General features: G+C 44.8%; 1 protein-coding gene across 1 annotated transcript; it reads right to left on the reverse strand.

Annotated features, from left to right (window-relative positions):
- Positions 1-2143: 2143 nt before the first annotated feature.
- mttp (microsomal triglyceride transfer protein) lies at positions 2144-14173 on the reverse strand. Its single transcript, XM_076044700.1, has 19 exons — positions 14027-14173; positions 13639-13782; positions 12512-12702; positions 12216-12359; positions 10607-10714; positions 10396-10512; positions 10150-10289; positions 9911-10061; positions 8822-8979; positions 8549-8717; positions 7725-7832; positions 7397-7609; positions 7094-7305; positions 6912-7009; positions 6327-6448; positions 5927-6154; positions 4684-4808; positions 3131-3301; positions 2144-3019 (listed from the first exon to the last, which is right to left on the reverse strand). Exons 2-19 carry the CDS (start codon positions 13697-13699, stop codon positions 2872-2874), a joined length of 2664 nt encoding a protein of 887 aa, XP_075900815.1. The 5' UTR covers positions 13700-13782; positions 14027-14173; the 3' UTR covers positions 2144-2871.
- Positions 14174-16133: the final 1960 nt, after the last annotated feature.

A 16133-nucleotide genomic window follows, 5' to 3' on the forward strand; every position in this document is an offset into this window, starting at 1 on the left:
GCAAAGTGTCGGAACAGAAAACAGAAGAAAATAAATGGTGTCAGAAGGAATCAAACAGATTTATGCCAGTACCAGAACTTTTTTGGCATCCGCCCGCGTGCAAGGTTAGCTTTCTGGTGACACTGAAACACCATCTGAGCCAAGGCTTAAGTTTAACCTGACAGTTTGCTGTTGTGTTTACCGGGTTGCCGTGGTTGCAGTGAGACCAGCAGACACTGGTTTGCCCTCAGCTGCTCTCGGTGGTTTCTAAAGAATCTACATTAAGGCCCAGTTGTTGTATTTAGATGCCAGGAGGGGGCTCTGATGTCACAGCGGCGACACAAGCAAGAGAAAGATTAATTGCTTCACCTGGATCAGCAACCTTTCCATGCCACCGAGGTGCGGATATTTCAGCATCAGTATCATTAAACAACTGCAGCGTTTGCTTTTCAGCGAAATGTAGCCGAAGAGTTTTCCAGCGTGAGACAAAGTAAAGAAATGTCTGCAAGTGTCTTGATAATTCCCCCAGTGTCATTCAAACAATAGACCCCTTCATTGTATACAAATGTTCCAAGTCTAATGAGGATGTGCGCGTCAGAAACTGTCACTGCAGATGAGCAAAGAGCATGGATGCCACGGTCCTCAGGGAAATCATTTTTGGCCTTTTGGGGGGACTCCAAAGTTAACAACTTTGCCATTGACCATAGCTCCCATGCTTTACAATGATACCTCACATGTATACCTACTGTATAGTTTTTGAAATAATCCACCTGAAAAACTGAAAAATACTGTGATGTCAATGGTAAAGTTGTCGAATTTGGAGTCCCCCCGAAAGGCCAAAAATGATTTCCCGTGAAATATGTCAACTGATTACAAAAGTAGACCTCCCATGCTTTACAATGATACCTCTCATGTCCATTTCTACTGTACAATTTTTGAAATAATCCACCTGAAAAATACCGTGATGTCAATGGAAAAGTTGTCAACTTTGGAGTCCCCCAAATTAGGGTTAGGGTTACGCTTAAGGCTGAAATTAGGGTTAGGGTTTCGGGGTTCCTCGCGCGCTAGAAGCCCCAAATGTGACGTGGGTGTGTCTTGGGGGCTCCTGATGAAAAAGCAAGTGTCCCGGAGGCTCTAGGAAAAAGTTGACTTTTGACCCTCATAGTGTTGTATGGCATTAGGGTTAACATTAAACCTGAAATTAGGGTTAGGGTTACGTTTAAGGCTGAAATTAGGGTTAGGGTTTTGGGGTTCCTCACGTGCTAGAAGCCCCAAAGTTGACATGGGTGTGTCTTGGGGGCTCCTGATGAACTTGCAAGTGGCCCCATGTCTCTAGGACAAAGTTGACCTTTGACCCCATAGACTTGCATGGCATTAGGGTTAACGTTAAGGCTGAAATTATGAATTTGTGAGAGTTTAGAAGTTTTCTGATATTTCGCATATTCTCTGTGACTTTGCACTCACAGAGGTCCATTGGGACCTATTTGTGTGCAGGTCGAGGCCTGTCATAGAACCTGCAAACGAAACTTCCTATCAATAAGTTCAAGGAGCATCATGACAATAAATGCTTTGAGCCATTTTTAAATCATATAATCAAAGCTACTCATCAACATATATTCTAAACCTTGCGGCAATCTCTATTTCTAGAAATATGTTTAGACATAAATGCATTGAATTTATTATGTTTCCATTACCTCAGAACTTATTTTTTCCAAGCTCATGAGCTCGGCATTGGCGGAAAGTTTGCCCAAAGTCAGAATTTCAGGTTGAGAGGTCGAAAAAGAACAACAACAATCGTTAGTTCCCAATCCAGAGTGAGAGCCACCTTGTTTTTCTGTGCATTTATTTTTGGGGTGGATGGATTAAAGAGGGGTTAATATCAAAGCAGCAGTTTTATGGGGGGGCAGAGCTTGGTGCATCAGGCTCGAGTTACTTAGTTTTATTTTTTCCAACACTAAACACCTGTTGTCACAAATGAAATGATTTAACATAGACTTTTATTTATTTATTCATTTATTTATTTATTTATGCAATGCTCCTCTAAATGCTAAAAGAAATCAGTTTGAGTTCTTCCCCCGCCCTGCTTTGGCCACTGTAGTTGAGTTTTGATGTATGTATGTTTGTTAGTACACCCAGCTGCTAAAAATTCAAGTCAGCATCAAAATTATTTCCAGTGCACATTTATTGGCAGATAATCACAGATCTAACAAACAGATCCCGAAGGGAACTTTGAGCAGCTTAAACAAAGCAACTGCAGAGCAATTACATGCGCAAACAAACTTTCATTTTCATGAGGGGGTGACTCTGGGGTGACTCCTCGCAAGACAAAGACAGGTTTTTTATTAGCCCTGTCACCTCCTTTGCAAGAATTCAGCGATACCGACAACATCCTTTCTTTAACACGTAGTTCCATGCGGCTGAACACGTGGCACACACTGCAGTCCAAACAGGAATGTTGACAGAGGGCAGCATTTGTATGCACTGGAAAAAGACATTAATTGTCCTTGTGTAATATTTACATGTGAATTCTGTAGCGCTGCTTTGTTGATATTCACTTAGAAGTTGAATAGCACTTCAAAATAAGACATCCTGCTGCTGCTGCTGTACCCAATATAAATACATCTTCAAGGAAATCCACAAGAGACAATTCAAGAATTCCCAATTTCTAAAACAAAAAAAGGTCAAATTACACTGTCTTAAATAGTCAAAGGAATGTAAACACTGTACGTGTTGCAAAAACAAACCAACAAAACAAATCAATCTCTCTCTGGGTTTTTTTTTTTTTAACTTGTTGCCTTTCACCGCGTGAGTCTGAGGTGTGATCAGTGTCCCCACATATTTAAAATAACAAAACCCAGAGGACAAATTCATCTCTGGACAGGTTTATGTCATCTACCAGCTAGATCCAAAGACCTTCTTGCACATGTTGGAGTTCTCCTGGTGAAGAGGGAACTCCGAGCCGGGCACCAGCTGCTTCTTGCCCTTACGGGACGTGACACTCTTCCCCGATGACACTCTCTCGTACTTGGTCACCAGCTCACTGAAGGGAGAACACGGGGAAGGTGGGGAGGGTGCGGGGGGTTGACATTAGGCTTGGCAAAGGGGTTGGCTGCACAACCAAAGCTGCTTTTTACAAGGGAAAGTCTCCTACCTGAAGGGGAAGGTGGCTTTGTCCATCTGCATGCACACCAGGAAGGGATACTCGGAAAACTGGACAGTGGTGATAAAGTCGAGCGACGCCTCTGTTTCAAAGCTGACCTCCACACCCGCTCTCATGAAGTCCATGTCCACTGTAACATTTCCGGTGACCACTAATGCTCCCCTGAAACCAGAAACAAAGCATTCATCTATGATGTGCTTTTTGATTTCACGTGAAAAAGAAAAACGGTGCCCACAAAATGGTTCTCCGTTTTCAGTTGGACTTGTAAAAAAAAGTGATGTCAGCATGGAGTTTAAGCAGGGAGTTTAAGTGAAGCCATGCATAATTTCTTCATCTCAAACAAGTAAGCTGGGTATACCACAGTGGTGGGTAGACCACAACGGAAAGATGCAAACTGCACCACACAGAACGAACACTGCTGACAACTTCCTGTTGTGTCAAAGCAATGCATGTTGCTAGCAGTTGTGAGCAGGGTCATTTGCAGAGAGGCTTCTGTGCTTCTGTGACTTGTTCTGCCACTATAGATAGCTTCCAGTCTCTTGTCTGAACAGATGAGGTGCAGCTATGCTGCTCTATTCGTCTGCCTCAGATCAAATAATCTTCAATCTTCCTCAATCAGAATGTGATGACAGAAACTCCCAGAAGACTGATGCACAGAGTCCATCCTTGTCTCTTGTGATGCTCCTCCAATAAGGTATTAATATCATAACATCATGAGTGGTGTCAGCAGACAAAGGTTGCTATAAATACTGTATATCTTTCAACACCTTCATGTGCTTTTACAGAAGCTGAAGGATGTTCATAATGCACTTACACAAAGCAGGCCGAGTTTAAGTTTGAATACAAACGTGTTTTTGTGACATTACTGAACTCTGTTTTCTTAATTTCCTCAGATTTATGACCACTTTAAGGTCCTGCTGGAATTTGTGAAATAAAGATCAATGACCTCCACCAAGTATCTACACGCAAGTTGTTTTCCAGTTGACAGTCGTGTGCCTGTTTTTGGACTCTTAAACCTAATGTTGCATCACCCCTCGAACCCTATTTCACGATTAGGCGCGGAATACCAGCGTGATGACGTGCGCGGCTCTGTGTGGTCACGCCAGCTGTTTTAAAATAGAGGTGGCAGTCGGAGCAGAGATGATCTCACATCCACAGGAGCCCTGAAATAAGACAGCCTGGCGCGAAGCACAATGCGTGCGCATGACAAACGTGCCGGTGGAACAAATGAATCAGACGGCGCTTATAGAACGTCTGAATTTCACGCGAGGTCGCCCGCGGATGGGGGAGACTTATTTGCGGCGCGGGGATGCGGCTTGGATGTTTGCGGTGAATTTCCTCTGGGTCACGAAGGTCGTTTCCAGGAATTATCAGAGGCCTTTGACCCGCAGCGAGTGCATTACATCACACGGCACTTCACAAACATGGCCACTGACAACGTTTGGAACTCCGCTGGTGTTCTTCAGGAGGTGACCTACATACCAAGGTACATAACATTATGCACTATGGCCCCAGTCGCGTCTAATCTACTGCAACTGTTGTACCTGTTGTTGACGCTGGTCTTGGACTCTCTATACCACAGGCTGATCTCCATGCCCCCGGAGATGTCGATAGCCAGGCCACCTTGGAACTCAACGTTGGCCCTCAGACCTGACTGCAGCTGGATCACCTGGAGATAAACAGGGGGCCAAGTGAAAAATAGACACAGTCAGGTTTAGTAGTTGCATTTTGAGCAAAGTTGCTATTTTTGAAGCAGACATGGGAAGAAACTGATGTCCCTTTGATTGATGTTAACACGTCTAAAGTTAACAGTGTCGGGTGATGCACCGCTGATCTGACCTAGTCCCACATGACGTAATAGGGCGAGGGGGTTGGGAGTGGGGGGTCACTGCCATTTAGGTGACCCACATACACTGTCTCCATGTTTACTGCATAATGTGAAGGGGGACCAAATTAAATTAATTACAGCTGCTGAGAGCTGGTTGGAGATGAGAATGTGTGAAGTCCTTCATCATCAGTCGCCTTCACTCAAGCCGGTGTTTTGTTGTTTCTGTTGTTCTCTGAAGGGCTACCATCCTATTTCATCACAAACCACACCGCGGTTTCAGGAGTGAGGTAAAAAAAAGAAAAGGTTTAAGGTAAAAAAATTCAGCCATCCACCAAGTATTAACAACAAGTCAAGTCTTTCTCTTCCATCCATCCTACTGCATTCAGGCCCATGGGAGTGGCCATGTCTACGGACCCTGTGGGTTTATCACAGGGCCACACGCAGAGACAGACAACCATTCGCACCCAGTGTGGGAGGAAGTCCAAGGACCCAGATAGTGAGAACATGCAAACTCTAGTCTTATTCTTATATACTGTAAATATGTATTAAGAAACAAAGAATTTTTCCACAAATCATTGCCATCCATGTCATGGTCTGTGTACTGAACTGTGTACTGAACTGGGTACTGAGGGCAGCTGAGGGCAGCTTTTAAGTGGGAACTACTGTCTTTCAATCAAACTACAATTTAAGAAAGAAAATATTCTGTGTTTCATTGGATTAAAGTCTGGATGGAATTTTTTAACTTGGCCAGCTTGACTGAGCAAATAAATAACTTTTTTTTTCCTGAAAAAGCCTGCCCATACCTTCCTATTATGTCTATACATTGTTTGATCTAGATAATGATATCTATAAAGATACACAGTTGTTGGTTTTCATATCCATGTGAAGATAGATACGTCTTCATACATTTTTCTCCAAATAAAGTGTAAAAAGGTGAACTCGGACGGATCCTAACTCACCTCAGAGTGATCAGTCAGCAGGATGAGACCTTTCACTACGTTCATTGGCTCCCCGGTCATGGAGAACATTTTGGACATGAGGTCGCTGTAACCCTTGAAGAAGGTGACGGGGCGCAGCTGGATGTCAAAGAGCAGCGCAGACATCCCGGCGAACGACTCCAGGTTCTCCTCGCCCTGGTCCGGCGTGGCGGCTATCAGTGACTCCAGACCCTGCGCCTCGATGGCCACCTGGCACACAGGAACAATGTCGACGTCAGTAGACTTACCGAGTTTAACGATGCTCTGCGCTAAGGTTTCACACGACTGCACGCAGGCAGAGGAAGGTTGGATGCTCTCGGTGCATTGCCTTGGCTTTGTCACGCTCGGCTATTTGTTACACGTATTAATTTGACTCCCTGACCTGGAGTCCATGCAGCATTGCTCCTTTACTGGCACCATAAATATTCATGTTGCTCCTCCTGAGGATCCCAGAGCCTGAATAGAGAATGTCCAAACTGTACGTGGAGGTCACGTCTGCAGATTCTGTGGGGGAGACGAATTTATGGTCAATACGCTCTAAATTTGAAGAGAAAATAATAGCCATATTTTAAATAGACTATTCAGATTAAACACAACTTCTCAATAAATCCGAATATCTCTGGGCCATATACCACGATACATGTCACAAACCATTGGCTCATTCTGTCATTGGACTTGCATTTTTTTTTAGAATTTATACACTAAGAACACACAGCCTGAGAAATAAACTTGTTGTGATGTCACAAAAGGCACTGATACCTGACAGATACATATCTGATACCACCTTTGAACAATTATTTAAAAGGTGCAACAGAGTTCAAAATGACTGTTTTTGCAGTTTAAGGGGAAACAAATGTTGTTTTCTGCTGATCTGGCTTGAAGAACAATGATCTAAATATTGGTAGAACATAGAACTTACTACATGGCACTATGCGCAGTCAAGTACAGAAGAGCCTCTGCAACTTACGTGCCATGAATCCTGAGAATGCGGATGATGACCCAACTTTTGAAAATCGGTCATAGTTGTGTGAGCTCATGTCACTCATAGCTTGTTCTATAACTTTGCTGTGAAACACAAAATTGCAATTGTTGGCCACCATGTAAACAAAATGCGTATGGAATCATCTCATTCACTGCTATTCCACCAACCTGGCAGGCAGCTGGAAGTGGACGATGTCCTGGATCTTGGACAGCATGTACTTGTTCATTTCATGAGGTAGGTGCCCAATAGACAGGAGCAGGTTTTTGACCTCGATGTGCGTCGGGTTGCTACTGAGGATGACGTCGGCCGCGGCAGCTCTCACATTTTTCTCGTAGATGCGGCGGTTCTGGTGGTAAACTCTATTTACTGTCCGCTTCACCTGGGAAAAAAATACAAAAAACAGAAGGACAGTTTTATCAGAATCCAGAATCAGCACCACATGACTCAAAAACCTAAAAACTATTTTGTACCTCGTCATTCAGCAGGCTGACGTCATATCTCTGCAGAGCAGTGAGGGCGATGGTGTTGAAGGCTCCCACCTCCGACTCGGCGTACTTGGTGAAGATGGGAATAGCCTCGCGAAGCATGGAGTTCTTCAGCGAGAGGAGGTACATCTGGACCTCAGACTCTGCCTTGGTGCTGTCGGGACCCTCTAAGATCAGCTTCTTCACTTCTACGACCGTCTGAGGGGAATGAAACAGGAGGCTTTTTGTTCATGCTCTGTTTAAATGATGGATTGTTGTGGTTTAAAATAAAAAAATACAACACGTTTTACAGCAGACTGGCAGCAGAGCTCACCGGTAAGTTGCATCCTTCTTTCTGGCACAGCTTGTGGACCAGGGCTCCCATGATAATCACCACTGACTCTTTGATGTCGGTGCTGCCAATCTTCCCTTTGGAGATGTCCTGCGAGAGAAATATTGAGTTGAAAAAATATACTTTCATCTTTATATTTCATCATGGACTCAAGTGAAACATATATATATATACATATATATATATATATATATATATATATGTACACACACACACACACACACACACACACACACACACACACACACACACACACACACACACACACACACACACACACACACACACACACACACAGGATATATATCCAGGATACACCATAGTTAGCCTCAGGCTCGTCTGAGATGCTCCTTGAGTGTAGCTTCCTATTAACATTTATGCTTCATTGGACCTTTCACATGCTTGGAATATTACAAAAAAACCAAAGCAAGCTTAAAGAGGGTAATAAATACTTAGATGTAGCCACTAAACAGGGAGCAGTGTCCAGCATTGCCCTTTGTGACATCACAAATGAGAACACAGAATTTTGTGTTTTCCATACACAGTTTGGTTAAGTTTGCTAAATGGGGGAGCTTTGATGCTTTTGTTTCAAGTGACACATCACAGAAAAACATTGTTAGTCGGATAAAATCAACTGAAACACTCAGTAATACACAAGAAATGAAAAAAAAAATGAACTGTGGCCTTATATTTGTTTATTTTGAAGTATGAGCAACTGATGTGCAACAAACACGGATTGCATCTTTTCACTCTTTGACTGAAATCTTTACGGAAATAAATGTCTCCTGCTTCGATTGGACACTCACCAGCAGCGCCTTCAGCATCTTCTCATTGGGATGTGAAGCGAAGCCGCATGCGTAGAGGAACCTCTCCTGCAGAACCAAGCCTTTAGCGTCGGTGAAGTTGAGGAACTCGAGCATGGCATCCAGCGAGGCGGCGGTCTGAGAAGATGTCACAGCGTCCACCACCTGAGGTCTGAATCCGGCAGAGACACTGTGAGCTTTGCATCCTTTAGGTCCGGACGGACATAAATCATCAATGAGTAAATTGATAGAGCGGAGGGGAAGGAGCCACATTACAGGGATGTCTTGCTGGCACTCTTCAGGACTTTGAGGATCTCAGCCTTGGATGCCTTCCGAATGCTCTGGATGAGAGCCAGGAAGCTTCGGGGAGCCGCAGCTTTGGACAGACTCATGGGCTCCAGCTGCTTCTGCTCAGCCTTCCACTGGTCAAACAGCTGAGGTAAAGGTGCAGGGAGTGAATATTAGACAAAAATATAGAGCATCTTAGCAGTGATAGAATATTGATTAGGAGTCATGTTTAATAAGGCCCAAATTGTAATATTCCTGAAGTCAGCAGGCACTGTATTGGTTTGATTGTACAGTCAGTGGCCAGAAGAAATATTTTGATGGTGTTCGGAAGTAAAACAAAAGCACTGGACTGAAAAAAAAATACTTGAGACACCTGCCTTCTCTGTGTCATCATATTTTCTCTTCAATACATGTACAGTGCACAGACTATCCACCAGTGGGCAGAACACACCCGCCACCTCTATGTGACGCATTCACAATGTGGAACAAGTGGTATTGCAAGAAAAAAAAGGTGGCTAGATTTTCAGGGATGTACAGTATGTTAAAGAAGAAGTTCGCCCAATAATGAAATTGTCCCTATTCATTGCACATTACGACGCAAAGGTCAGCTCTAGGTGACCTTTCTAATCCACATAACTGTTCTTGGGTTTTACGATGCAATTCTATAGAGTGGAATCCAAATGTGGCCGACAACTCGTTCCAAAACCAACAGAGGAACACGTCCACACTGCTTCAGTGGTGACATTCAAGTGTCAGAGGACTCGGCAGTTCGCTGTGTTACAGTTGTTACGACTGCGTTTGTCTCATCTCTCTTTGTTTACTTGTTTTCACGTTGGAGTACTTGATCGAGACAGGCGTCCACTGAGTGACTTTCAGAAAAGGTTGACAGCACCTACCCAACGTCAAACTTCTTTATTAAACAGTCCAGTTGAAAAAAAATCTAACTTTAAAAATTATTAAAAGGAAATGAAAGTGCAACTGACGCTACAAATATGATGTTGGTGTGTTTGTGTGAGTGTGTGGGTACGTGTAAGTGTGTGTGAGAGAGGAGTCGGGGAGGGGGAACTGGGCACTCACTGATGGACATCCTTTGCACTGCTTTTTATCCCCTTCTGCTATGATGCCGACAGCTGCCAGTTTGGCATCCACTGATTTGACAACAGACCCAACATCTTTGCCAGGGGTCTCGAACGGTCCAGCCTCCGTCCCCACAAGCTTCAGAGTTTGCCTGAAGAGAAGCCGTACATTTTAAAAGTGTGACCACGTCAGGGAAAAAATACCAGTACACACAACTTTCCCTCTAACTTCACAGTTACCTGGACTCGACTTTAGCCGCGGTGGATCTGCGGGCATTAGAGGCCAGTGAGTGACTCTCCTCAGACACAGCCAAGTGGATGAAACCATCTTCAATTGTGAAAATTGAAACAGAGCTGGACTTCTTGCTCACACCCAGGACCTAAAAAACAAAAAACAAAACAAAAAAACAGGCAAGTCCATTTGTGATTGGAGCAAAGAAATGAAAGTTCACACAAGTTCATGAGATGGTGCAGATGCCAACTTACCTGGCTGTGCGTGGTGAATCCTTCCTCTTCAGTCTTACACGTCTCCAGGAGCTTGGTTCGGGTCAACTGACCTTTGACTGACCTGTACTCCACTGTGCACCTTCCAGACACATCATTCTGTACCCAGACATAATAGATTTGTTTTAAACTTTTCACATTAACTAAAGACTAAGGGATATAAGTGCAAGTCCAGCGTTATCGCTGATTTTACCTCTATAACCTTCCCGGTTTTGAGCTGAAGTTGAAATAAGCTGGCCAGACCTCGCTTCAGGTTTTTGATGATTACCGGTTCGGCCCAGTAGGAGTAAAATGCTTTTGTCTGTAACATATGAAGAAAAAAGTTTGCAAGTTTGAAAAAATGCTTTCGAGCAATGGTTTTCTGTTGAATAAAATCAATACAAGAATCCAAGGTAACGTGGGCCAGCAAATGCAAACGGCAAGCTGTTCCGCCCTCCCTCTTGACTTTCCTAAAGATCAATAATCAAACAAGTCTCACTGTTGGGCTCACACATGGAGAAAACCACCAATTGCATCAAACTTCACTGCCACCCATGCACCATGTTATTTATTTTCAGCACTCGGTCACAATATCAGCCTGGAGCACCATAAATAGGCTGTCCACCCGCTGTGTCTGGGCCCCACTGCAGCCAGCCACCAGTATAAATGAGCTCAGACCAGCGGAGATGATGATCTCTCCTGTTTCACACAGTTGGCCCGCTCATGATTCAAGGCCTCACTCTGCACGGAACCAGCAAGCTCCTCACAAATCCTAGCAGATGAAATTCATTAAGCTTGTGCAGAGTGGAGCTGTCGCGGGCGGACATTGCAAATGAAAAGTAGTCTCGGCGCAGTTTCCGGTCCTGAAATTTGATTAAACCGAAATGAAATGAAAATATTACTCATATCAGCAGATTTTCCTGTTGTACTTGATGCTATTCTCTCTGTTGTAGAGGCTCCTGATAGAGCATGTAGCCTACTGCATTATGAATGATTCTTTGGAATTTCTGCTAAGACATCCTGTGCAACCAAATTCTCAAAACTGATGATTTTCACATTTCATTTATTCATTTATTTGGTAATAATTCAATAACGTGATAGGATAAGTGTTATCATAAACTTGACACGTCACTGGGTTACTTCAAGTGACAAACGTAGGTGACGTAACCTACTGACTCCTCAAGGAAGTGAACTCAACTCTCCACAGCATGTGGGTGAAAGGTTAAGATAAAACCTAAAACAAAAGCAGACTAATTCTGCTGTCCACTCCGCCCATTGGTGGTTCGGCGCTATAAACTACTGCCACGTGATTTATATCTGAGTCATTAAATTGAGTACGGTTGTGTACGCTGGAATGTGAGACATCTCACAGCTTCAATGGAGACAATATGAGGCTCGCCCACAAGGCCTGTAGATTCTTTTCACTGACCCTCTGAACCTGCTGACCTTTGATCACACACACACACACACACACACACACACACACACACACACACACACACACACACACACACACACACACACACACACACACACACACACACACACACACACACACACACACACACACACACACACTGGTATGGTATTTCCGTTGCCAGCATCATCACTAACATAACTAAAGTGACGGACTACAACTTTTGTAAATGTAGTTTCTTTTTTTTTTGGAGTCACAAAACAATAATGAAATAAATAAGGAAAGAAAGAAAGAAAGCAAATAAAAACATCCAAAAGAAGAAGAAAATATACGGTAATTGGGGCAGGAGACACAATAACTCTCATCATGTGCACATAAAGGCCTGCGACCAGCCACTCAAACTTGCCTTTCCATTTCTCAGGTGCACCAAGAAAGGTTTGGTCAGAGCCGCCAGCATGCTCTTTCCCAGAACGCTCTCTGCCGTGGCCCCGTGGAGGACGTTGCTCTTCTCCGTTCGCGGGGACCTCGGGGCAATTTTCACATTGGAGATCTAGATCGGAGAAGGATGACATGTCAGCTTTTGGGCTAAATCTGGCAGCGGCGCACGCGCTGCGACTATGCAGTCATTGGCGACATTCTGCCGCTCTCTCCCCGATGTAAGGACATCCCTCCTCTCACAGCGTGGCCTCGCGCCCCACATACCGCCACTTGGATAAGTTGGTCGTCTTTGCTGCTGGGGTCCCTCCAGACGAGGTGGACGCCCACGTCACTGGAGATCTTGTAGCCCGCGGGGCTGACCTCCCGTGACCTCGTGGTCCTGTCCAGCAGCACCTCCATGGTGTAGCTGAATTTGTACAGCTGGTTGTTGTTCAGCCGGGGGCCGGCGGCAACATCTGCGGGGAGAGAAAGCACGTAGGGGGGTCATATTTAAAAAAAAAAAAAAGTCATGTTTAAACGCTGTGTACAGCTTTAAAAACACATATTGGTGGAGGTTTTCTGGTGGGTGTTATGAATTCTCTTCCTATTGTTTTGTGGTGTGTGGGTTTAAAATTCTGTGTGTGTGAAAACAAACACGGTAAACACAGGCTGTGGGGGTTCTGCAGCTCGTTTCATCCAATGAAGTTGCACTCGAGACGGCTCAAACTGAAACTGCAAGCTACAAACAAACTCAAACTACACGTCTCAAACGCTGAAATCAATCCCGGCATTAATGAATCGCTCTTTGCAAAGTAACCGCTCCAATTTTCCAACAAATCCAAGTCGATGTGGCCCAAGCGGCTGTCCGACGACCGAGGCGTGTTCGACAGCAGCAGATGTGTCGGCCACTCCACAGCTGGATTAGGCTCCTCTGTCAGATATGACATCAGGAGGGCAGACTGACGTGTCAGTATTTGATTTCATCACCCGCTGTGAGAGGATCAAGAAGGCTGATTCAGCTCTTACACACACACACACACACACACACACACACACACACACACACACACACACACACACACACACACACACACACACAGGTCTGAGTTGCCAACTAAGAAATGAGTTCAGAACACTCGAAGGGCCAAGAACTTTAAAACATGTGCTTGCTTTATCATCATACGTCATCAAATGGCCCTGTGTGCCATTTGATGACGTATGATGACGTGGTGGACTAGGTCAAGATTCATCCAGGGGGCAACCAAAGTACATTTTTCTGCCAGAATCCCAAAGCTTTTAATTTCAGCCTACGTACAAACATGCCAATGCAAAGGTCACGCTAACCTCTCCGTTGGCCTCAGGACATCCTACCACCCCCACATCCTCAACGATGCGCACCCAGTCCAACTCACCTTTAGTGGAGGCTGAGACCAAGGAGGCGGCGCCCAGCAGGAACATAACCAGAGGCAGCATTGTGGTTCCTCAGTCCGCAGTCTACGAGAACCAGAACCAGAACCAGGTCGGAGAAGAAGAGCCAGCGGCTGGAGACTGTGGCGCTGTGGGACCAAAGGGGGGAAAGAGTCAAATCGCGACCGGGCTGCTCCTAGTGTTGTTTTATCGGAGGGGAGGGCAGACTCCAAACTCCACGCTTTAGTACTAAGTACGAGATAACCGGCGAATGATTAACCAGGTCGCCCGGCGACACAGATGCAGGCAGGCGGGTTTTAATGCGGGGAGGTGGTGGTAGTGGGGTGTTGAGGGGAGGGCGCGCTGATTGATCAATCATTGCAATCGGATTACCTGATTGACTCAAAGCGATCACGGGGGGAGAGTGAGACGCCGAGTCCGAGCCGCAGGCTGAGACGCATCGATCGCGCCGCATTGTTGAGTCGTGTTGAATGAATGGAAAATCAGAACTCAAAGTCACAGGGCGCGCTCGTTCGTGCCGGCGAGGGCGAGGGGGAAGGCAGCTCGTGTTGGTCACACACACACACACTTCCTGTTTTAGGGATCAACAGAGGCGCTTTTGTCGGCGCGGGTCCGTCAGAGGACCCGGCCTGCGCTCTTCCTCCTCCCCTCCCCAGGTCCGATTACTTAGGGCGTATTCACACCTGCCCTGTTTGGTTCGAACTAAACAAAAAAAAAGTCCCTTCCAAACGAACCAAAAGTGAAATCACACACTGTTTTACACGTCACAGGCTTCCGTAGCCACAACCATTAGGGGAAATAATGTTTTGGTTAGCATAGTAGAAAGTTTAGTAGCACGTCGTCGGACCGTCAGGCGAACATGAGTCGCTGATCAACGTGGAGCAGTGAGGAGGCGCTTCTTGCCAAACGGCTTCGTTGTCGCAAAACGGTAAACATCTGCTCATAAAATCGACGCTGTATCAAAAGCTTCTGATGCTCCAAATGACCTGCAAACGCTTGTGTTTGTGTGGGAAAAAAAACAAACAAACATGAGCACAACGAATGCAGCACGCTGGAGATCCACGATTGTTTCCGTATTTTACCGTGTTACCCCGCCCCACCAGGACCGTTTTGTCCAATGATTTGCACGATCTTTGCACACATGTGGGTTTGTTGTCAAATCCTGGGACTCTTGCGAAAATTGCAACGTGAAAAGGAACCGCACCAAACCAAAAAGATACATTGTATTTTGGTCCGGACCAAAGAAAGCGAACTAAGGACTTTCCTGGTGTGAAAACGCCCTAAGTGTCGGTTCAGGGGAGCAGGGGGCTCTGTCTAAATGCTGGACAAGGCCTGGTTTTAGTCAAGCTAAGCGTATTCTTGGAATACGTTTCCAGGGAAAATGTTGACTTTTTAAAATGTTCAATACGTACAATGTACAATAAAGAATTTCAGAGCTTTTCCTGCCTGTTTTTAATATCTATCTATCTATCTATCTATCTATCTATCTATCTATCTATCTATCTACGGTATCTATCTATCTATTTTTTTTTGGGGGGGGGGAGGCAAAGAGGCGAACAGCACATATCAAAATAAAAGGGACGTTACAGTGGAAAAATACATTTAGACAAATTTACTTTTGAAAGTGCAGGGCAGATAAAAACACAGAAACTGTAATTACTCTTAGTGTCTCGAAAGAGTGAACTAAGATTTCTACTTCAGCAAAAGTTTTTACATTTTTCCCTCCCTGTGCCGTACAGATTTGTTTATCCCGAAACTGTGGTTAATGACTAAATCTGCACCATTAGTTTGAGAAATGTAAAACGGGTCTGCCACAATTATGCATGTGCACTCATCCTCCGCATTCAGTGTGTGTTCGTGTATGACGATGGACGATGCAGGGCTTGAAAGGCAAACCGTCAGGCTCATACGTCACCAACTTCATCAGCAGCAATTAGCAATTAACCAGCTATTAGGGAGTGCCAGCAGAATACACTTTTCCTGCTCCTGAATATTTACATTTTCTGCTGGAGGACCATTTGGCACATTGGTATTGTCTGGACTTTTGTGATCCTTGTCATTCTTTCTTTAAATAGTAAAATTCACTCAAGTCTATTTTAAACCAGATAGACCTCGAACTAGTTGCAACTTGTCACAAGACCAACATAGCGAGCCGAACAACCTTCAGCTCTCACAAACAATTTTGTTGCCATTCAACCAAACACATCTTTCAGAGGTGGGAGGAAGCTGTAATACCTGGGGAGAACCTCAGTCCACAACCTTTACTTTGGTCTCACTGTGGTCCTGATAACGTACAGTAGTTTGAACCACTGTAAGGCCTTTCCAAGAAAAATCTTTTCCAGGTGATAACTTGAGCTGTAATGGCCTGCTTTTGATTAAAGGCTCGCGGGTGGCTTAGCTTGGTTGTCATCTGGGAATCCCAAGATTTACCCAAAGATCTTCACTGTCTTGATCATGAAGTTTACACAATGTGAACAAG

This window comes from Nelusetta ayraudi, unplaced genomic scaffold, assembly GCF_046127955.1.
Source record: "Nelusetta ayraudi isolate G7.1 ecotype Tasmania unplaced genomic scaffold, CSIRO-AGI_Nayr_v1 ptg000004l, whole genome shotgun sequence".
Lineage (NCBI taxonomy): Eukaryota > Metazoa > Chordata > Actinopteri > Tetraodontiformes > Monacanthidae > Nelusetta > Nelusetta ayraudi.